Source organism: Limulus polyphemus, unplaced genomic scaffold, assembly GCF_000517525.1.
Source record: "Limulus polyphemus unplaced genomic scaffold, Limulus_polyphemus-2.1.2 Scaffold1640, whole genome shotgun sequence".
NCBI classification, from domain to species: Eukaryota; Metazoa; Arthropoda; class Merostomata; order Xiphosura; family Limulidae; genus Limulus; species Limulus polyphemus.
Genome location: NW_013667250.1, coordinates 169,339 through 193,178, shown reverse-complemented (window position 1 = coordinate 193,178; position 23,840 = coordinate 169,339). Strand labels below are relative to the sequence as shown.

Sequence of the window (23,840 nt, the reverse complement as noted above, 5' to 3'; positions counted from 1 at the left end):
ATCTGTTGAAGTTATCGTGTGAGTTTGTTTTAATTCTTTATTAACTATCTAATTAAAACAAGCTCACACGATAACTTCAAGCTTTATTAACTTGTATACATTTAGAAGTTTTCTGGGTAACCTGCTTCTTTACTATCATGTAACAAATACAAATTACATATTTTCAATGTTCAAGACATGGCATTTGTAACAATGGTAAATCTGCTTTAATTATAATCTCAAAATTCTTTCACTGATCTCACACATTCCCTATTACTTAATTATTCACACTATTAGTGAATTTCAAAGTTACTTGATCACGATCTTAAGAGCTTGAAAGTATTTCGTAAAACCTTATAACAAGCATTTTTGTAAAAACCTAATATTAATAGTGCACTTAATTAGTTGGTTTGTTTTTATTGTTATTTAAGTGCAAAGCTACACAATAAACCATCTGAGCTACATCCACTGCAGGGATCAAACCCCAAAGTTAAGCATTATAAGCCAAGATTAATGCTGGGCCACTGGGGCAGATACCTCATTAATACAAATTATAAATGTTGTTCAATAAATAGGCAAGGGTTACTCTGTAGTTCATAGAGTGCCCTCTATTGACAACTTTGAGATTATATATCCACAAGAAAAGTGCTAACTGTATGTTATCCTTGGTAAAAACATGAAGAATAAAATTGTGTCTAAGCGTATGTGATAACTTTCCTGATAAATGACTCAATTATAAGAAAAAACTAGAACATAAAATTACAGACCAGGCCAAAGACAGATTTCGGTGTCCGCAGTTTGAGTTTAAAAATATGTATTTAAAGAAGTACTGTTGCAATAAAGATAATTATTTGACCAAGTAGCACACGACAGTAAACAATAACAGGATGAAGAAAATATGGTTTCTACATTCTACTGTGGCTGAGGTTAAACGGTGTAAGTCCTTTCCGTATTTCATTACCAAGTTTTACATTTTAGCCCATTTTAATTGATATTAAATTCTTCTTAATTGTAGGTGTTTAAATTTTGCTAGACTTGTTTGTTACATTTCTAAACAGACGTACACACAAATACCTCTGCAGCTTTCCTGGGTAGAAAGTCACCTCCACAGTATATTAACCGTTCCCTAAGGATGGTTATGCTGGCTCCAAGTTTATCAGCCATCAGATACAAAGTCTTCATTGATGCATCCATCTCGCACTGACTAAGTCCGACCAACATCCCTCCATCTTCTACACCGATCTCGTAGATGGCTTCTCCTTGTCCTGAGATAACGAAAGTCCGTCAAGATGTATACAATGGCTAACTAGATAATTTACAAATAAAACTACATTTTAATACATTTACTGTCCATCTCCCTCACAGAGATTACAGCAGCCTGATGTATGGTAATTATTTATTGCAAGAAACACGGTTTCTCTACCAAGTCCTTAAGTAAATAAAACTATCTGTTGATTAAAACATGTCAATAAGGTAGTCTTCAAACAATCTTAATGCATTTTCAGAAACAACTAATAAATTTATACAACTAACTTTATATAAACAGTCGTCTATATACATAGCTTTCTTACCCCACAGTGCTTTAGAAGTTAACTACGTTTAACTGGGAAAACTGACATTCACTGTACCAGGAGAAAAAAAAAAAAATTCAAAATTTCGCAAGGCGACTCGTAACAACATTTATATAAATATTACTTGATCTACATACTATCAACATATGTAAGTGGGTTACTTATTCATCTACATTTCAGACAAGTATTACTTCTTACAGCGTAGAAACACACCTTATACAGTACCGTGATAAGAACAGGTGAGTTTACCTTCACGTAGCCTCCACTTCATCTGGGTAACTAAGTGTTCGAAACGGCTCTGAGAAGGGCTAATAAGCTTCAGTTTGTACTCCACATTTCCGTCTGCAGCTTCAGGAGGTAAATATTCGGGTAATGTGTCGATGGTGAAATGTGACCCTTCATCCTGACAACAAGGGTCAAAGAGACCCACAAAGGACTCCATTACAAAACCTAGAGGATGGTAATTAGCAAATAATTGATTTATCATAAAGATTTGTATATCCAATAAATATTTTAAAAAAAAACCGGAGAGTAACATATTATTACATGTACAAACGAAAAACATATAATAGGGTCAGAAGAAGGTACATTTAGGTATGTAACTAATTTATTATTTTCACTAAAACAACCTGATTGAGATTTTAACCCTTTCGCTGCTCAGGTGGGGTGGAAAATCAACCACCCCATGCACACAAAAAATTGTTTTACCCTATGAAATCACAGTATAGCATACAAAAATAAAGAATAAAATCCAGAAAGTTGTACGATAGGCCTGGTGGTGTGCCAAGTGAGAAGGGGGTCGGGTCTAGCTCAGGACAAGCAGGACTTGTTTTTTTCCAAATATGGTATCACACTTTTCCTATGCACTGACACAGCATTTGTCATGAACAACACGATTATATTGTCAAAATATTCCACTTAGCACTAATATAAATCATTAAAACTACTGTATAAATTTGTTTACACTATATACATTCTCATCTTATCATTTTATCTTTCACATCTTTAGCAAATCAACTACGATTTCATCATCTTTATTATCCTTTTTTCTTTAGGAACACACTTATCTTGAAATAAAATCAATTTATTTTTAAAACTTTCCCAAATCACCTTTTATCTCTGTCTTAATTCACTAAGGACAATTTTGTTTCGTACGTCTCAAATATTGGCTTTCCGAAAATCAGGAACTAATATTTTGTTGATTTTTTCTCTACACGTATCTTTCTCAAAGTTCCCCAATTCGACCGTATCCTCATTCAGTGTTTAACAACAAATACAAAATGGTCCCCCCCCCCCGAATTGCTTCAAGAAATCTCTCACTACTCGACTCCAATCAATGTGTCTAAAATTAAAACTTCTCAGAATTATTACATCATGCTTTTTAGTAACAACCCTAATCTTATTATACACCTATTTATTGATGTTCTCTGTATGATTAATTTGCCTATAATAATTACTAATTAAAAACTCATTTCAAATAGGCTACTGTCCATCCCTTGTACTAAGAATCAATCAACCCTGTTTTTTTAAAAGTATATCACTATTAAATAACCAGTTACCTGGGGTTTTAAATTCCCATCATCATTTTACTCAAGTTATATCCAATTTTCAGAAGTTTCCATTTCAAAAACAGCCCTGAAATCACCCGTTTTGTTCCCAATACTGATCTCAACCGACAGGTGAATAAAATAAACCCTTGAATTGATATTTGTAGCAAATATCAGATAAGTACTTCTGTAAGTTATATTACCAAGATTAATATTTCACAATGAAGTTGTTTTGACTTGCACGTTTCTGTCTAATAAAATCTGTTTTATATATCTAGTACAAGCAAATGTTTAAAATGTGAAAGTTAATTATTGTCTGAAGATCGGTTCCAACTGTTCCTTATGGTTCCAGTGACCCAGTTCTGCCTATAAGAACAATGGCCAACAGAGCCTACAGCCTGAAAAACAGGTTTGGGTTACAGAATCCCAACTTGGTTTCTGGAAAGGTTTTAGACTCAAAGCATGTACATAACAAATATCTTGTTCGTTAAATGTAACTGCCCAAAGATTCACTGTTACAACTTTGAGAAGACAGACATTTCATTCATACTTCTTTACAATAATTACAATTTTAAAAACAACTTCCCAACTATTTAATGGTAGTGAAACTAAAACGTTTAACAAATGAATAATGAAAGGAATATTGCCAATGATCCATAATCTAGTTTATAGTTTTTGCCACTATGTGTACCTGGAATTAAATTAGGCCTAATTTGGTTGAATTGTTCATACTTCTAGATTGATATCATTTCCAGAATTCATCATATTTAGTAAACACAAAGAAGTCTGTAAGTAAAAATACACACTTGAGGATTAATGTGGAACATTAATAAATGGTTCTACCTACAAGTTTCCCATTGGCATGTGCGCACGTGTCATCACATTTCATAAACAATCAGTCTTTTAATTCAAATCTAATCCACTGAAATAATGTTTGTCACTTATATGAAATGTCATAATTTTTGTCTTTAAAACAATACATATCCAACGTTCTCCTTAATCAATGTTAATGGCACTTGAACAGGCATTTTTTATATGTTATTTTCAGGAACCTTAACTAGTTCTATATATCTCAAAACATTGTCTTACCATTTAATATCTTAATGTACCATTTTGTGAAACTGCATTTTTATTTAAGTTCTATACAATTTATAGTTGCAACGACTTAATTTTATGACATAATTGGGTCATCAGGCTTAATCTTTGACTTTGAGAGTATTTTTATTCTCATTGTTTACTAGTTGTAGCAGTTATATTATCGAGTATTGTAAATATATATTTATGTGTAGGCCTAGGCCCTTATCAAAATACACAAAATAAAAGTTGATCATATCGGGTAAGTTTACCATAAATGATTAATAATATCGGTAATACTAGTATTAGTATTATAACTGTAAGTATTATTAATATTTAGTATATTAAACAAATAGCTGTAATCGTTTGGAAATAGTATAACAGTTTGGAAATTTAATTTTTAAAATAGTGAATATATCTAAATTACAGGTATCTTGAAATTAATAACACTGACAGTTGTGAGTGGTAAAAAATATTATATTGGAATTTTAAATTGAATGCAATAAATAGCAGTTAGTTACCGAGCCCAACTTTACAAGTTTTATGTATGATTACTATGAATGCTTTACGTTGTAACTTAGTTAAAACATTAACTTGTAAACTTTCGTTTTTATGACAAACTTATGTTGAAACAATAACACCTGACACGACTGGCATTATGAACCAACAGGCAATACTCCATTTGAAAGAAAATATTAATTATTAAATTAACCAAAATTGATATATAACGTAAGTTAAATTCAAACAAAGATTGTGAGTGTAGGTCTAGGCCTAACGTCGAACAACAACAATTTTTAAGCTGAAAACAGACGATACTGACTGTCAGTTAGACGCTTCAGTCTTACCAATGGCGAATTTTGACAACAAACCCGGTACAAGGAGTGGTGCAACTAAGCCAATCACAAACCATACTTTCAAGGTCGCCCAGAAATACTCAACGCTTTGCGTAAGCTCTACTGGTAACGCAAACACAAAATAATCTGTAAACAGTTGCAGTTTTTTATATTACGATAATACTATGGGAATTAATTTATACAATCTGCTGGTAATATTTCACGAATTATACTATATTTACGGTGAGCTGCACCCAAAGTACGATTCGCTTGGCAATACCCGACAGTTTTGTTTTTTTTATGTCAAGATGAGACTACAGTGTGACAATGAAAACACAGCTGACAAATCAAAATAAATTAAAATGGCAATTTATTGAAATGTTGTAATGAAAGACAACACAAACCAAAATAATATTTCACAATTAATAATAACAATAAATGCACTATCTGAAGCAATTCAAAAAAGTATCCTAAATTATTTTATAATCTCTGAGACAGTGTTTTCCAAACTTTGGGGCATTTTGGCGGGAGAGCCCAAAAATAATGACGGAAGAAACAGAAGAGTTGGAGACGACGATAATCTAGGAAAACTATCATTTTGCTCATCAAGCTTTTTTTTCCCCCATTTTAAAAAAGTATCATAGAAAAGAACCTGAATCAGTCGTCTGACTACATTCGCGTGCAAACATGTCTACTATTTTTTGAACACGATATCAAATTGTACTTTATACCTCAATAATAATACGAATATGAAAGGCACAAAGCTGCCAGAGAACCAACAGTGAATGAATATTTACTGAATTTTGACAGATTATATCCCGAACGAATGATCTGATTTTCTATCGCTGAAAGACCAAATCGAGATCAAAAAGACTAGTTTACTGGTTCGCCAGTTCTTCTGAATAATAAGATGGTTAATTAAGGAAAATAATTAATAATATGTGATTTTAAAATACATAAATAACATAATATTAAACAATCATTACCCTAATTCCGGTGTGTGTGTGTGTGTGTGTGTGACATAAATAAAGTTGATGAAAAATTAACACTTCAACAACTTAATCCAAATCACTGCATACAACAATTGGGGTCAAGCGATTTTCTAATATAAATAGTGTTTCAATTATTAATATGTTCACCGTATCCCAGCCGTTCAGAAGAGTATTGCTAATAGTCGAACAGCCTCATTAGCAATGGCTATTAGTATTACCAAATATAGTATGGTTAACATTATTATACATTCTACTTTAACTCAGTTGTTATTAATAATTATTGACTAGTTGTTATAATATAAATGTATTGGTAAATTAAGACACAAGTCACATTCACTCCTATATTATAATCTGGTTAGTAATATATCTAAGTTTATAAAACACTTACTTCTTAGATGTAAATAACACACCTTAATCTGTAAATTAATCAAGTTTCTTTTTCTAAAAAATAATATTATGGAAATTTTGTCATAAAATTAAAACCACATAATTCGTTAAAACCATTAAGCATCTTAATAAAAAAGTAACATTGAGTTAATGTACAATACATGTTTAAATTAGTTTGACAATTAAGTATGACGAGTTCTCACCAGCAGCAATATTTTCCACAGATATTAAAATATGGTGTTTACAAACTCGGTAGGCGAAGTTAAGGTCAGTCACGAGCTGACAGCACTAACTAAAATTAACAGATACAAAGCTTATTCTTCTACTAATAAACACAGTGTTCTTGTCCCACAGCACATAAGATGGCACAGTGAATATTTCAACCTGCACGTTCCTGAAATAATGCCTCTGGATTCCATCCAAGCGATGTTATTGTTGTTATCTCGCTTAGATTCTTCAGAGTCATCCAAGAACCAAAACTGTCTCATGACGTCAAACACCACGCATAAAACACGAGCGTAGCAAGTCAATAAATATAAATCGGACTGAATCAGATTCGAACTATCTATGTTTTCACTGTTTGTGGTAATCTTTCTAAATTACACTTTCACAGACTTTACCATATGGTTACATCTACATTAGTGTATTAGCACTAATGCATATGGATACGACCCTCCAAACTTAAGTGTGTCTCACAAGTTCCCTAGTTTTCCGTATGTGTATACCGAGGGGGAAAGGGAGCACTCTCATATCATATGACCATAAATCTCTTTCGTGATTGGTGGAAGAAAAAATCACGCACGGTTCGTTTGTTAACAAACAAATTCGTGAACTACAAATCTAGTAATATGGGTTAGACACGTTTTCCTTGACACAAGTAATGAGCAGGAGTCGTTGAACTACAAAAGATCTAATTCATGTACCAGTAATTAAATATATGGGAACGCTTCTAAGGAAGAGATAACACTTGCAATTTTAATCTTGTAAAATACATTTCCTATGCGACAAATGTGTTTTAAAGTCTCGTTACTTTAAAATCTTATATTAGTTTTAACACGTTTTAATTGGTTAAATTTTTCTCACCGATCCTACGATTTTTTATTTGTTGTTGTCGTTAAGCACAAAGCTACAGTGAGTTATTTGTACTCTGTCCATCACTGGCATCGAAACCCGACTTTTAGAGCGAATACTCTTCAGATTTATTGCTGAGTCACCATGGGGTTCTGTGAACGAAAGAAAACATAATGATGGCTGTTTTTTTACGCGTTTTAAGATAAATTGATTTTCTCATCAAAACGTGGTTACATCAAATCAAAGGCGTATTTAATTGTCTATCTGTGATTAATGGAAGCCAACTACAGATATTTATATTTTACGGCCAGATATGATACATACTTACATATTAAATGAGTACTTTTTCTGGTGAGAAACCAATTAGATTACAGAATTTAAACCTTACTTATTTATGACAAATTACTTTTCGACACTTTTTGATGAAACTATTAAAAAAATGGATTTTGTGGAACTTAATTTAATTTATATATTTTTTTAATAGTCAATGAAATTAATCTGTTAAGGCTTAACCATTTTTATAATTCTCAACAAATCGTACTTATAATCACATTAATTTTTTTAATTACACTAATTACGATCGAAAATAATTGAAGTTGATATTCCACGCTTTGTTTGTTATTAAGTACAAAGCAACAAGATGGGCTATCTGTGCCTTACGCATCATAAGTATCAAAACCCGGTTTTTAGCGCCCTTCAGACTATCCGCCGAGCCACCTGGGACATTTTATTTTTCTTGTAAATGAATAATTCCTGATGAAAACGTAAAGCTTTATACTTGGTTCTATATAAATACATAAAAATATTCTATATTATAATTCAAGTAAATTCAATTTTTCGTATTTCGAATCACGTCATACCACCATTTATAGTACCCTGAAACGAAAATATTTCGATGAAAGCCTTGTGCAAAGAAGTTACATTGGTCAATAAAAATATCTCCTAGTTACAAGGCCTTGAAAAAAAAAGAGTTCGTGCATATATAGTCAAATAGGTATATTGATTTAGAAATATATGGGCCTGATAAATTTAGCAAATCTTTAAATATGTTGCAGTACATGTGCCTGTTTTATCAGCTTTTCATACGCGATGAAACAGGAAGTTGAACTATTAGGGTCAATGAACGTTTGTTTATATGCTTACTTAAACTAGGAAATACGTAACGGTAAAAATAAATTACATTTTAATATACGAGTATCGTATAAAAGAAAATTGTTTGGTGGTTTGGCGTTTATTGGCGTAAAGCAACTACGCTATCTACGCCACCGACCGGTAAAAAAGAAAGTTAAAAACGAAACAATGCCCAAAAATTAGGTAAAAATCTAAACAGAAGGAAAAAAAGGTTCAATGGCTCGCAAAATGCTAAAAACATAATAAAAAAAATGATAAATGCATTGTATATTTCATAATTAACTATTATACACGAGTTACGTGTTTTGTTTATTTTATTTGTCGTTAAGAGCAGGTACACTATGAGCTATCTGTGCTTATCCACTGCGAGTATAGGAAACCCAAGTTTTACCGTCATTAGTCTTCAGGCTTACTACTGAGCCACCAGGAGGCGTTGTGTGATACATGTTAACCAAACCGCCGAGAATCCAGGTTTTCGTTTGCTTGTTTTTTTTACGTAAACAGATCTTCACAACAATATATATATTCGTGTTTCGAATCCGAAAATATTTTGTTTTCTAAAAAACATACGTTTAAATCATTTCCTATGGATACATGTTTAATAATCCGTGCACGACTCCACGAAAATCAAATAGGTGTAAATCAGAAACGAGGTGATAATTACTGATCATAAAACACCTGTACTCGTAGTGGATAAACTACCAAACTACGCCAGATTAAAAAACGTCATCAGAGTGATTTATGCTACAATCAAGTCACAGTGCTCCCGAACGGAGACGCGTATATGTGTCAGCATCATAGAAATCTGGTGTTTGCCCATGGCATAGCGGCTAATAGAATGGCTCAGTTTTTCTAGTACAAACTTTTAGCTCATGGCTCCGTCATCTCTTGACCGATTTGAGATCTAATTACAATTTTGGACTCAGGAGGTTAAACCCTTTCGATTGATGTATTTGACAATAACCAAGGTCTCACAGATTAATTTGCTCTAATCCTGCCGAAAAGAATTTCAAGTGTCGCGGCTATTGAGGATTCCCTCTTATTCAAGAAAGCAATACACGTACTATGTATTTTTTTTTATTTTATAAACAAGTCAATGGTTTTACTAATACGATGATTTAGTAAATTAATGACATAATACGCCACTTTGATAACAATTTGTATAAACTGATTAGTTTATTTCACATATATTTGCTTTTTTTTTAGTATTTGCATGATAACCCTAACCACCAGTTTTCACCTTTACATTTATCGATTGATAGTTTGGTTTAGTTTGTTTGGAATTTCGCGTAAAGCTACACGAGGACTATCTACTCTATACGTGATAAACTAGGGGGAAGGCAGCTAGTCAACACCATCCACCGCCAACTCTTGAATTTTTTTACCAGCAAATAATGGGAATGACCCTTACTATATAACGCCCCCACGACTGAAATGGCGAGCATGTTCGGTGGCAGGGATTCGAACCCGCGATCCTCAAGTTGCGAGTTAAGCACCCTCTAACCACCAGGTCACCGATCGATGGTGTTCGATATTTAAACGCCCATCGTATTCAAAGTGTTTGATTCGACTATCTGGATGTTTCGAAATGTGGTCGGATTATTGAAGTTTCACTGTACGACAGAAATGGATAAATAACTGGATTTGTTTTGGAGTAAAGCTGCCCAACAGGTTACATGCGCAGTGCCCAAATCTGTGTAATAGACCAGGAAATGTATCCATACTCCACTCAAGAAAAAAAAACCCAAAAGTTTCATACGCTTTCTTTAATTCATTAAATGTTTAATGAGTTTCTTTAACACAAATAGTTTCGTATCTGCTAACTCATGTTGATTTTTAAAAGAAACATTAAAAAAACAATATGAAAGGTACATTCTTTAAAAGCAAAAAAAAAAAAAAATCAGTTATTATCATTCTCTTTTACTTTAAGCCATACAGAGAAATAGTTAAAAACATGACGGCTGCGTATCGTGATGCGGCTGAATATGCCATGCATTATAAATAAGCCAACTAAGCCTATTATTTGGTTCAAAAAGACGGATAAGTCTTGGTGGTGGTGGGTCGTGCTGGCTGGTTGTCTTCCTTCTGGTCAGTAATTTAAAAAGTTGTGGCTTAGAACCTATAAATTGAATTTATCCATGCAGGCCTAATTATTTTTTTGATGAATGCTTCTGGTTTGTTATTAAGAGTTTATCTCCAAAAGTCTATTGAAGAAAATGTCTTTAAGTCTTAACACTTGTCCCTTAATATTTAAATGTAAATCAAAGAAACTAGGTAAGTATCTGTCACATGATACCTTGAGTTTGAAAGGTTTTGGTTTCTTTAGACCTGCATATCATACTTAGTCTGTAATTATATAATTCAATAAAAACGTATATATTTTAAAATGTGGTAACAAAATTTAAGTGTTGTACAAATAAAAATTGTTCATTACACATTTTGAAAAATGGATACATATTAACTGCTCTTTATACTTCGACTGACATGAGAAAAAAGATAATGCATGAACATATTAAATACCCAAATAGGCCTAGTTACTTGGGTGATTTGAAATTATTTTATTTCAAACAATTTTTCTGATGTTTATGATTAAGCATGTCAGCTTTCATACTCATGCCAGTAAAGAGAATTTTTTGTTAATGTGTTTCTATGTTATAAATAAATTTTATTGTTAAATAATCTATTCATTATCATTTACCCACTCAGTAAAAAGAATTTTCTGTTGATATTTTTCTGTTATTGTTTGAAAATCTATTGATTATTATTTATGGGTTAATAATATTCATGCTGTCTGCATTGTTACAGAAATTATATGTTTAAATGCTAAATTAATGGTATGTTCTTGCCTAGTAACTCAGCTAATATACGTGTTGTATCAGAATAAAATTCAAAATTGTGGTCTTAATGACTAATTAGATTTTCACAAGCTACAACCATCTTTACAGCGTACTTAAAGCAAATACAGAAGTCGTATAACGTTTAGAAGCTTATCTGCAGCTAAGACCATGTAGTGGATGTTGTTTAAAAAATGGAAGACATATTTTGAAGTTGATTAAAAAACAAAAATTGAAAACATTTTTCTAATAAAACAAGGTTTCTTCTGAATGATAATCATGCCAAGTTAACGGTTGAACTAAAATGTTTGTTGAAACAATTTCCTTCTTTTGGTCAACCATGTTTAAACATTACTGAATATGAAGAAAGAACTAAGAAACATGATTGTATTTGTATTAGGTATAAAAAAATAAAGATTGTATTATGAAATAAAACATATAATCAAAGTTTGACAAATCAGGCAACAGTAAATAAAGAGAACATTTTATTTTTAGCCCGGCTTCTAAAGCTGAAAATAATTTATGACACTTTCAAGTTTTTGGAGAAACAATAAAATAAAAGCTACTAAATTCGAGATATATTGAAATTAAAAACAAAGTTAGAGCTTGTATATATATACATATATATATTAATATATTTGGTTAATTAATACTATCAAATTGCATTAAGTTTTATTTTTAGTTATTCTTGATACACTTAGATTCTTTCTTGTATTTGTAATTTATTACTAGATATTTAAGCGTAGAAGGTTTAAAAGCTTGTCACTTCATCTTTTAGGGAATGCCACCAAACTCAAGCAGTGTTTAAAATGTACAGTTTGTTTTACAGTTACAGCAACTATGTATTAGAAACAGTACATTTGCTGTTTCAGCAGTTTACGGACACAAACGTACGTCGTCTGCTGATCGGTCAGTGTTGGGTTTCGATTGACCAAGTGATAGTGCGTAAAGCAGCTTCGTTAATGTTTCAATGTTGTTGTTTTTTTTTATCATCCTAAACATATTCTCTTCCAATTTACTGAAGATAAAATATTTTTATCATCACAAACGAAGTTTAGATGGGTTTCACTGTCCTTTCACTTTTGCTATAGAACAGTGATATTTGTAGTTTTTAACATTTTCATTTAATTAAACACATTTGGCTTCTCATACCTCGGAGCCAGACAATATCCACTAGTTAAGGAAACTTAAAATATTATTAGTAAAACAAAATTCATGGGAAGAAATGCTAATTAGTACACATGAAGACTACATATTAATGACTGACGAACGAAAAGCTCACAAATCCTATAATTTTACTTCACCTCAGAAAATTGGAGCAATTAATTAGGTATTACTTATTGGCAGAATTTTTGTTTTAAATCATCAACACATGACCGAAATTATTAAATGTAGGAGTGTAATGTTCGTTTTTCCAAAGTGTGAACAAATTAACAGAATAATACTTGTAATTAAATCAAATTTAATTAGAGCGAGTTCACGTTCAATATATTAAACAGACAAATTTAACCAAATTACATAAAGAACATAACTGCAATTGGTAACACTGTATACTATTTACAGCTAAGATTGCAATTTAAATAAATAAGCGTTATTCTCTCACCTCTGACGTTTGTTTTTGTTTGCGCGCGAATCAACTTGAAATCAGACCGTAAACTATCACATGATTAACATACTTCATGGAATACCTTTGTAGCAGACAACTGAGAACGTGTTCCAATTGTATCTGTTATAGGTTATTTCGTCTGGGTGCTTTGTGAATGCGTGCTTCATTTCACGTAACGAACAGTTTAAACTGCTATGGTTCTGACAATTTTTGTGACTTAGAAATATATATCGAAGCTCCAGCGATGGAAACATAAACAATTTTGTAACTACGTACAACATTTGGATGATAAGAACAACTTAAAAACAATTATTTGATTCTTTTTATTGTTTGGTGTAATAAATATTACGACTGAAACAATTTTTTATGAATATTTTGAGAAATCTAAACATTACTTTGCTTTTCTTTTAGAAAAATTCTTATATCTGACTTTAAAAGTAATTCCGTCTAAAAATCACAGTTTTAATTTCAATAAAAGACAAATACTGTGGTGGATACTATCAAAGATTTTGAATTCAAACCTATTATAATCATTAAACTATGATCAACTAATAATAACACAATATCTTTGGTTAGTTTTAACATGCGAAATGTGCGATAATTGAAAAATTACAGTAAAATACACAAAATCGTATATTAAAGGTAACACCCGAGAAAATGTAACTTAACAGATGAACAATATTAGTAACTATGCAAGCATTGGAATAATATTAGTAACTATGCAAGCATTGGAATAATATTAATAACTATGCAAGCACTGGAAGAACTAGAGCTAAACTGTACTAAGCCTAACTCGAAAAATAGAATGCATTTAGTAACGGGTATTTACTATCCTGTCAGTTTATTAAATCATTTAATGAGCTCCAAAAAACAAAACCATATAAACCAACTTCAACATTACATACTTTTATATGGATGATAATTCAAGAGTAAAGTAATAAAGAAATAGTTTAGGTAGCACTAAAAGTTTTTTACTCAATGAAATGTAAAACAATAACAACAACAAATGATAATTCACTACTTTTTAAAAGTCAATCCAACTGCATTAACATCAAGTTTCACTTCATAAAAATGACTAAAGCAGGTTTCCTCAGCTTGTGAAAAAAAGAGGCACTTACTATCTCTGCCTAAATTTCCACCGAAACAACAACGTGTACGTATAAAGTTTCTTTAAAAAAAACTATTATCAGATATAAATGTTTCATTTTGTAGGTTGCTAAAAGTAAATGTATTATAGCTTTCAATGAATTTTAACAGTAAAATATTGGTTCAACTTGATGACCAAAACCCTCAAATATTTTTACAGTTTTATGCGAATCCTTTCAACAGCAGATTTTTGACACTTTAGCAAATACAGCTCAGACTTTGACTTAGAAAACAGACAGACTGTGCAAAAGCAAATCAGGGTCATCTTCCAAAATACAATAAATATAAAAAATCCACTCATCAACATACAGCATTTCCTGTCAAACTGAATAATAGTTATAACACATCGGGTAAAACATACGAGTGTATGAAACCTCTCACTTTCTATAGTATCAAGAAACATTTAATGAAAACGTTCTGTAATCATTAAAATGGTTATATCAAGATGAGTCTGAATCCAGTTCATCTTATTAAATACTTGATCTACCGGCTCAGTTTTGATCAAGTGCCATTTTTGTGGTATGAAGATCGTGACGCATGCAAAGGGTATGTCTAAAAAACATTCTTAAAAGAGCATGTCTTTAATTCTGTTCAGTACTCTACACAGGGCTCGAAGTTAGTTGTGGTTGGCTGGCTAAAAGCCATTGGGTTCTAAGTGTTTAGCTAGTAAACATCAAACATTTGATAAAAACCTGTTAAATACTTTTATCTTGTTACGTTACATCAAAATCCAAACACTTTATCCAGTAAGGTTTTAAACAGCACAGAAAATAAAAATAGATAGACAATTGTTCTAATTCATAGCCATATTCAATGACGAGGAACCCACTTTGGGACTAATAATGGCGGGAGACGGCATGAATGGGTAATGAAGAAAAACTTTAATATAAGTTTAACATAACAGCAAATGTACAACGTTTCGACAAGGTTTTGTCATCATCAGGTACAAGTTGATGATGACAAAACCATGTCGAAACATTGTACATTTGCTGTTACGTTAAACTTATATTAAAGTTTTTCTTCATTACCCATTCAACCAGTCTCCAGCCATTCATAGCCATATGTTCTAACTGTCTACCATTCATCTTAAATAATAAAAAGGAGTATCTATATTTGTTCTATTAATTAAAGAAGTCAGTGTTTCATTGATGATATTTCTAAAAGCCTGATTAGTGTTTTCAAATACCAAAAAGTACCGGTAAATTTTGACATTATTTTAAAAACGTGTTTAGCAGTAGCCATTTTATATACTTGTTTTTATATTTAATCCTTCTGTGTTAATTACAAACTTGTTCTGGTCTGTAAGCCAATTCGATACATAATTTACTTTGTACCAGGACAGCTTGTGTAATGAGTAGAAAAAGATTAAATAATAAAATAATAAATAGACATAAACTATGTTAATGCTGGATTTAACAGAGTATTTTAAATACATTAATGTTCGGCAAGCTTGAAGTCAACAACTGCCAGAGATTTTATGTCACGAACTACAACTTGGCTGTCGGATATAGTCCTAACCAAAGTCATAATTACTTAGATCAATATTACACGAAATGATTTTTATACGAATAAGATAAACTTGGTAACAGCACCGGTCATATCTATTTTCTACAAACTAACGTCCTAACCAAAGTCATAATTACTTAGATCAATATTACACGAAATGATTTTTATACGAATAAGATAAACTTGGTAACAGCACCGGTCATATCTATTTTCTATAAACTAACAATTAGACATTTTATTACAGTAGCATAAGAACAACGAGCTTAATATTCTGATAGATCTAAACATATAAAGTCTACTTACAAAATTTACTAACGGGTGAGAAGATACGTTTTTTTTTTTAACACTTCTTGAAGAACTGAATGAAATCCACAACAGTTTGATGACTGAATGGCAAGTCAAAATGAGGCGAGTTCTCTTGATTAAAAACGATTTTAGAAGTACATTTTTATACAGTCCTGTTCCAAAGTGAGAGAGTTTGAGAAGAATAAACATTTTGCAGAAGTATTACTTGATAACACTTTGTAACAATCTAGTATTATAACATGACATTTGGCACTACCTCTAAAAAGTGTGAACGCAAACGTCTTGCCGGCTAATGACAAGAAACCAGTATTTTAGATCTTATCTAGCAAATCTGACCTAAATCAAAGATAAACACATCTTGTAAATGGCATCAGGTTAGATATATCCATAACTCAGGTTCACAAAAGAATATAAACTTTTAGGTAAGTGGTTAAAAAGCAGGAAAGATATTCCTATATTGTGATAATATTATAGCTGTGAAGGGGAAATATAACCTATGCCAGTAAACTAGACAATTGACTCAGTTAACCCATGACAGTAGACTAGCTAATTAACGTAGTTAACCCATGAAAGTAGGCCAGCCAAATGATTCAGTGAAACATTGAAAGTAGACCAGTCAATTTCTCCAGTTAGTTCATAAGAGCAGTTAATTTCATTAACTAAGCAAAGCATCTCCCTCCATTTATAAATTATATTACTTTGAATATAAACTTTAAACAACACAATATGTTAATTATGAAATAAAACTCCACATTCATCCATTTTAATCAACCACTAACTTAAAAAGTATTACAAAATCACATATATCATTGAAGTTGATGATGACAAAACCTTGTCGAAACGTTGTACATTTGCTGTTATGTTGAACTTATATTAAAGTTTTTCTTCATTACCCATTCAAGCCATCTCCAACCATTATTATTGAAGTTAATTCTTCTTCTGGGGGGGGATGTGTGAAACTATCACTTGTAAGATACACAGAAGCTTCCACGATAATAAAACTACTTTAAATCCATTTTTAAGTTTAAACGTGACGTAAACTTCTCTTACATATTTCAACGTTGCATATACATACTGAATGTATAAAGGTAAGTAAAGTAAAGACCTATATCTCCAGAATGTGTCTTTAATAGATCAATATTTTGCTATTACAGCTTCGCCAAGAGCTATCGACATCTTACTAGTTCACTAATCCAGTTTAATCTAAATTGAAACACTGTCATCAGCAGACCGAACATCGATACGCGTGTTTAGGAAGTTCAGATCATATTTAAATAATATCAAACATTTCTTGAATCTAAGTTGTTGAAGGGGTATTTTATATACATAATGTATGGTATTTTCTAAAGCCTATGATTTTAATAGTTTACCCATACTATTTCTTTGGCATTGTTGATTTGATTGGTTTCAACAATTTAGATTCAAGAAATGTTTGATATTATTTAAATATGATCTGAACTTCCTAAACACGCGTATCGATGTTCGGTCTGCTGATGACAGTGTTTCAATTTAGATTAAACTGGATTAGTGAATTAGATGTCGATAGGCTCTTAGCGAAGCTGAAATATCAAAATATTGATCTATTAAAGACATATTCTAGAGATATAGGTCTTTATTTTATTTATCTTAATAGAAATGTCTCGTAATAAATTCCAGTTTGCATTAAACAAAGTGACGAACAATAATGCTGATTCTATACACTCTTTAATGTTACTTTCACTATCAATATTGGTTGGAATGTTTAATATATCTAGTTTTATTATTTTTTTATTATAGAGAATATTGTGCATTGTTAACTCAGTATATGGATTCGTGAATAATCTAAGTCCTAAGCTAGCTGAACCTCGCGAGATACTATTAAGTCTATGGCTGAAAGTATCGTTAACAGTGAAGGTAGTAATGAAACAATGTATTCTAATCTTTATGTATAAGAAAATGATAGTTAATCAGGTTGATTTGTGTTCTAAATAGCTTGTTGTGATCAGAAATTAATATTAGTTACATAAAAAATAAATGCACTAAAAAAAAGGAGTAGATAGCCAAAAAAACTACGATCACAATTACTTAAACTTTGAGGTGTAAATTTTCTCTTAACCTAACCAGTTCATGAACAAGTTTACGCAACAATATAAACACACTTTCTAACAACTTGTTTACAGTTTACTTCACGTGCATAGAAACAATTATTCAAGCTTCAAGTCATACACGCAGTATCACTTTTCATGAATAACAGCCTACTTCGTTAATTCTAGTGTTATTACAAACACCGACCAACAGAACCCTTAGGAGTTTGATCCGTTTAGCGTAAAAAAAAAACTGTAAAAACAAAATACCATTCTTTGATCTAACCCTGCTACATAAATATTAATGTTTTTGTTCAAACAAATATGAAATTCCAAAAAACAAGTAAGAGCATGATTTAGTTAGAACAAGACAGGTAACGGCAACGTACGTAAAGCAAAACACGAAACTTTCATCCAGAGGATATTCAGAAATTATCAAAGTCACTTTAACACATTTTATAGCATATACTTAATCCCATCAAAATTTTAGCCTGAAAAGTGCAACACTAAAATTTACTTTCCCTTAACACCCTCCTAAAATTCACTTTCCTTTAATATCCTTAAATAACTCGCAATACAACAAGATGGGATTATTGTTTTTCCTTAAACTCTTTTAAATTTCTTTGACCTACCCGAAGGAAATTTAAATGTTTCCTCACATTTTTCAAGCTCTTCATGACTGCTTGCATTAGTTGGTTTACCAGTTACACTAAATCACATTGGCGCGAATGTATAAATACATTATCGAACACATATAAAAATGTTTACATCTTGGTTAAAATCAACATACACGTTCGTATATAACCAGAAGTACTACATCGATTAGAACCACACAAGACACGAGTATACAGAGAAGCAACAATTCTAGGTTAAATATAAGAAATAAGGCTACATTTAATGGAAGTAAGTATAGAGCACAGACATGCGAATTCAGTCATCTAGGTCTACCCTGGAGAAAATTAAAATGATACACAATGTTTATAACGTCATTCACACTGCTGTCTCCTGATCTGAGTCCAATATTAAACCACCCCCGAGTTTAAAATTTTCTGATGCACAATACAGGGACTGATGGGTAGAAGGTATGGTGAAGTGGGTAATATTTGAGTAACTGCTTTCATAATTCCCTAGAATGTCATGCTCAAAGTTAGGTGATGGGGTGAGCAAATAAGGATACTTACTGTTTAGAGTTCCGTGAAGCAAGCAAAGAAAAAGAAAGATTCAAGTGATTAATACTGTTATAAGTAGAGTTTCTAAAAAATGTAAACTTCAGTTAACTAGGCCTTAAAATGCTTTCAAACCAATGCAACATACAAGTATTTACACAAGCGCGCACGCACGCACACACACTCATAGTGGCAATTACTGTGGATATTTCAAAACTTTACAAATTTCGACACAAGTTATATAACAATGCTATAAATGAATATGGTGTACGAGCAAAAAGTGCTATTATTATCGATCGAGATGTTTATTATCAGAACTTAGGCATTGCACTTTTTATCCAAACTTTCTCTACTAGCACCTGCCTATATTATTATTTAAATAATTAATGCTTGAAACTGTCAGTACTTGGTGAAACTCCATAATTACAAAGTTGGAGGGAAACAAAGACAATTGTACGCTTCACAAATACATCATTTATAATACCATGGTATAACCGACGATGTCTTCTTCTGATGAAACCGTGGTCGTAACAAATTAAATGTTTGTGAAGGTATACAATTGCCTTTGTTTCTTCAATTTTGTATTTATGTAAATATTTAAAAATTTAAATTATTTTCCAAACAATGCGTGTTAGATACAAAAATGACTGTTATAAAATCAAATGAAAGAACTAAAAAAAAAAAAACTTACGTATCAAGAGCTTGGTAGAGCTTGTGTTCTCTAATATACTGGATCACGGAATCTTGTACGAGATATTTAACACTTTCACCTCTCATCAGAGCTCTCCTAGACGAACAGAGATCAGATTTTAAAATGCACATGTACATTCCTAAGACTAAAATAAGAAAAACTATAAAGCAAAATGACCGATAACTTTAAAACCAGTTTATCTCGGAAACATCCAGGTGATAAGAGAATTAAACTCACAATCTGAGGGTCACAATTTCAAATCCCCATCACCGAATATGCTCGCCCTTTCAGCCATGGGGGTGTTATAATGTTATGGTCAATTCAACTTTTCATTGGTCAAAGAGTAGCCCAAGATTTGATGCTGTTGCCTTCCCTCTAGTCTTTCACTGCTAAATTAGGGATGGCTAATACAGATAGCTCTCGTGTAGCTTTGTGCAAAATTCCAAAACAAAGAAACATCTCAGAAATAGTCCAGAAACTGTAGTTAATTCTTAAGATGTCAACAATAAACTTCATATCCCTGAACTCCAGTTATTAGAATAAACCAAATATTATGACAAGATTGATTGGTTGGTTGGTTGAGAAACTTCTACAACAAAGATTATCTGTACTGGTAATCTCTAATTTTGAACTGATGGACTAGAATGAAGACAGTTAGTCTACAGCACCAACTGCTAACTCTCGAGATATTTTTATTGGACTGGATAGGTGGGATTTGACCATCACTATTACAATGCACCCATGGCTTCCAAGTGTGAAACTTATTTTTGCAGTAACTGGATACAAACCGTGGATTCAAGGCTGTAACCGGGGCAAAACTATACCACTGAACTAAATTTTAATACTTTTAACAGGTTGTGTTTTACCAAACACCTCAGCTCGTATAAGATTTTGTGTTTCTGTACACTGTTTTATTAAATACTTTAGTCCTAACAGGTTTTGTCTTTTACCAAACACCTCGGCTCTAACAAGTCCTTTATGTAGATACATTATCCTATGTATTGATGTAAATTGTTATACCAAAACTTTCAGTCGACATCTTCATTAATATCAATCTCTTTTCTTACGAATTTGAAGACAAGACTTATCCAACCAAATCGGAGCAGGAAAGTCCAATTTAATTCTATGTTTTACATTAATATTTACCAACCAATATATTAAAAACATTTCAGGAAACACTAGAATTTTCTTACCATCTCTTAATAGTAATTCACAAACAACGATTCATAAGTTAACAGAAGTGGTTCTATTTTGAGGAACATACTACATGTTTCAACAAAACATTGGTCTTGTTTAGGTAATACCCAAAGCAAAAAATACTAATGTTGTTGTTGTTTGTTATTAAGCACAAAGCTACACAAAGGGCTATCTGTGATCAGCCCACCATGGGTATTGAAACCTGGTTTCTAACAGTATAAGTCCATAGACATATAGCTGTGCCACTGGGGGGCACAGACTAATGTTCTGTCAAATCATAGAGCATGTTCCTCCACAATAAATCCACTTCTGTTAGCTTATAAATCATTGTTTGTCAGTTTACCGTTATACTGGCGTAATGTACTTCCATACACAAGTACTTACCATCTTCCAAAAAATCCTTGTCCTTCAGGCTCAACTCTCTATTAATGTGTTTAAGTTCATAGAACTAACTATAGATTCCTTCAATCTATATTCACTATATTAAGAACAACTGGTTTTACATTTCATTGATCTCATGTTGCGACTGTTGATTCTAAACTTTCATTTGTTGTATATAATTTATCATTTATAAACTTTTGAGATTTTTCTTAGGACTATGATTTATAAATTTTCCTTGACTAAGTTAACTGTATTTATTTTCATTAGGACTACTGGTTCCTAACTTATTTTTCATTTTTAACAACACCCCTTCTTAACATTTATGTAGAATACCAGAAAAATACAGTTATGTAAAGATAGGGTTAAGAGACAATACACCATCTTTCCAGCTGCCTTAATAAACTCACCTTATTCTAGTAGAACTGACATCATTTGTTATCCATTCAGTGACAAGATGGATATTATTCTGAAATATAACAGTTTTTGTTAGTCACAAAAAAACAACAACAAGACAACAAATTAGTGACATACAGCTGTGAAGAGAAACAGCCTTAAATAACAATTTAACTGAAAAAACTTGTACTTTAGAGAAATATCGCACAAGATTTCACCTACAATGAAAGTAAGAAGTATCTAGAGTTGTAAGGTTTTAATTCACAACCTAATGAGCATATTTTTATTCCAAACCACTGATGATAATGGTGTCTTTACATTTAATTAACACCAACCCTAGAGTAATTGATACATAGACAATCAGTTTTTAAAACATATTTTTCTAAATTATTTATGTACCAAACTTGCTTGTGGGTCCATGAAATTCATACAAAAATTCCTTCAACTACATAACTTCCTGCTGGATTTTTTCATTTTAACTTGCATAAAAACAAAATGGAGAGACTTCACCAAATCCTTTTGGTTAGTTCTTTTACACCGAGTGTCATAACAGGCAAAAACATAACGTCTATTTGTAGACCCAGCAGCAGTGAACAATATAAAAACAAGTTAGTAATCTTAGAATTAAAAGTGTAACTGGTTTGGCTTCATTGTTTGTCTTTGCCACAAATTGTTAATTTCAACAATGTAATAGTTTGATTTAATGCACTTCACTTTGATTGCACAATGAGCTAATTACTAAGCCTAACCTGGTATTTCGTAAGCAAGTCAGATTCATAGATAAATCGTTGAGGGTTGCTTCCTTCTCTCGTGATCACCACCAAACCAAAGTTCCCAACAATATCAGCAATCTAGCAACAGAGTTCCGAGGAAAAGAGAAAAAAAAAGTCAAATTCCGGTTAGTAAAAATTGTGCAGCTTACCATTCTTTAGCCAGTTTGGATCACTGAATCTATGACAAGCTTTTACTCTGTGTTAAAGGAAAAATGAGGAACATCTAGACAAAATAATTTACTCCAGCATAGTAATAAGCTATTTCTGGTGTTTCAATTTGCCCCTGGTGAAATTAATATGAAATCTGAGAAAATAATTTAATAGCAATAGCGAGTTACCATTAAACTTATTGCCATTTTTACCTTATACTTCCTTTCAGCAGGTGGAAATGAATTGAGGCATACATAATTGATGTAATTACCAAAACTTTCAACTGATTACTGTATAACATTATCTAAGAAAATCTTACGGTAATGCTTACGGAAAAATTTCCCTGTGAAAATGGAATTTTGACCTTCAGGTCTGTATAATGTAAAGTCGATTCATATCAGTCCACCAAAAAAATATTGTCTTGTCACCTACATATCACTTTAAGATGTATGTGATGTAAGACTGCTTTATAATACTACATCAAAGAAATAGTTTTGTCATCTGTTAATCACTCTAAGATGTATATGACGTAAAGCTGCTTCATTAGAACTCACTGAAGAAATAACGTCTGGTTTTCTGTTGATCACTAAGATGTGGGTACACCTATTTTCTCAACAATTCAAATACTGACTTTCAGGAATTAAAACATTGTTATTAAATTTCCTTTAATTTGAGGCATGTTAATAAAACCTGTTCTAATAAAAATATATGTGTTAAAATATACAAACGACTGTCGATTACATGTTAATATCTACGTTGGACTGTTGAGTACATGTTAATATCTATGTTGGACTGTTGAGTACATGTTAATATCTATGTTGGACTGTTGAGTACATGTTAATATCTATGTTGGACTATTGAGTACATGTTAATATCTACGTTGGACTGTTGAGAACATGTTAATATCTACGTTGGACTGTTGAGTACATGTTAAGATATACGTTGGACTGTTGAGTACATGTTAATATGTACGTTGGACTGTTGAGTAAATGTTAAAATATACACATGACTATCAAATATAGGTTAAAATATACGTTTGACTG

General features: G+C 31.8%; 1 protein-coding gene across 3 annotated transcripts in view; it reads right to left on the bottom strand.

The window, feature by feature from the left end:
* LOC106464403 (GTP-binding protein 2-like) overlaps nt 1–19,922 on the bottom strand; it is a 24,849-nt gene extending 4,927 nt beyond the window's left edge. Inside the window, exons 1-4 of one of the 3 annotated variants that reach the window (XM_013924536.2) lie at nt 13,565–13,569; nt 7,554–7,557; nt 1,800–2,000; nt 1,054–1,244 (exon numbers count right to left, since the gene is read on the bottom strand). In XM_013924536.2, the coding sequence (XP_013779990.1) occupies nt 1,054–1,244; nt 1,800–1,992 (384 nt within the window). In that variant the 5' untranslated portion in view covers nt 1,993–2,000; nt 7,554–7,557; nt 13,565–13,569. Of the gene's footprint in view, nt 1–1,053; nt 1,245–1,799; nt 2,001–6,586; nt 7,111–7,553; nt 7,558–13,564; nt 13,570–19,903 lie in introns of those variants that run through there. The other 2 variants (XM_022392095.1, XM_013924535.2) reach the window with 2 other exon arrangements.
* Between the last annotated feature and the right edge of the window lie 3,918 nt (nt 19,923–23,840).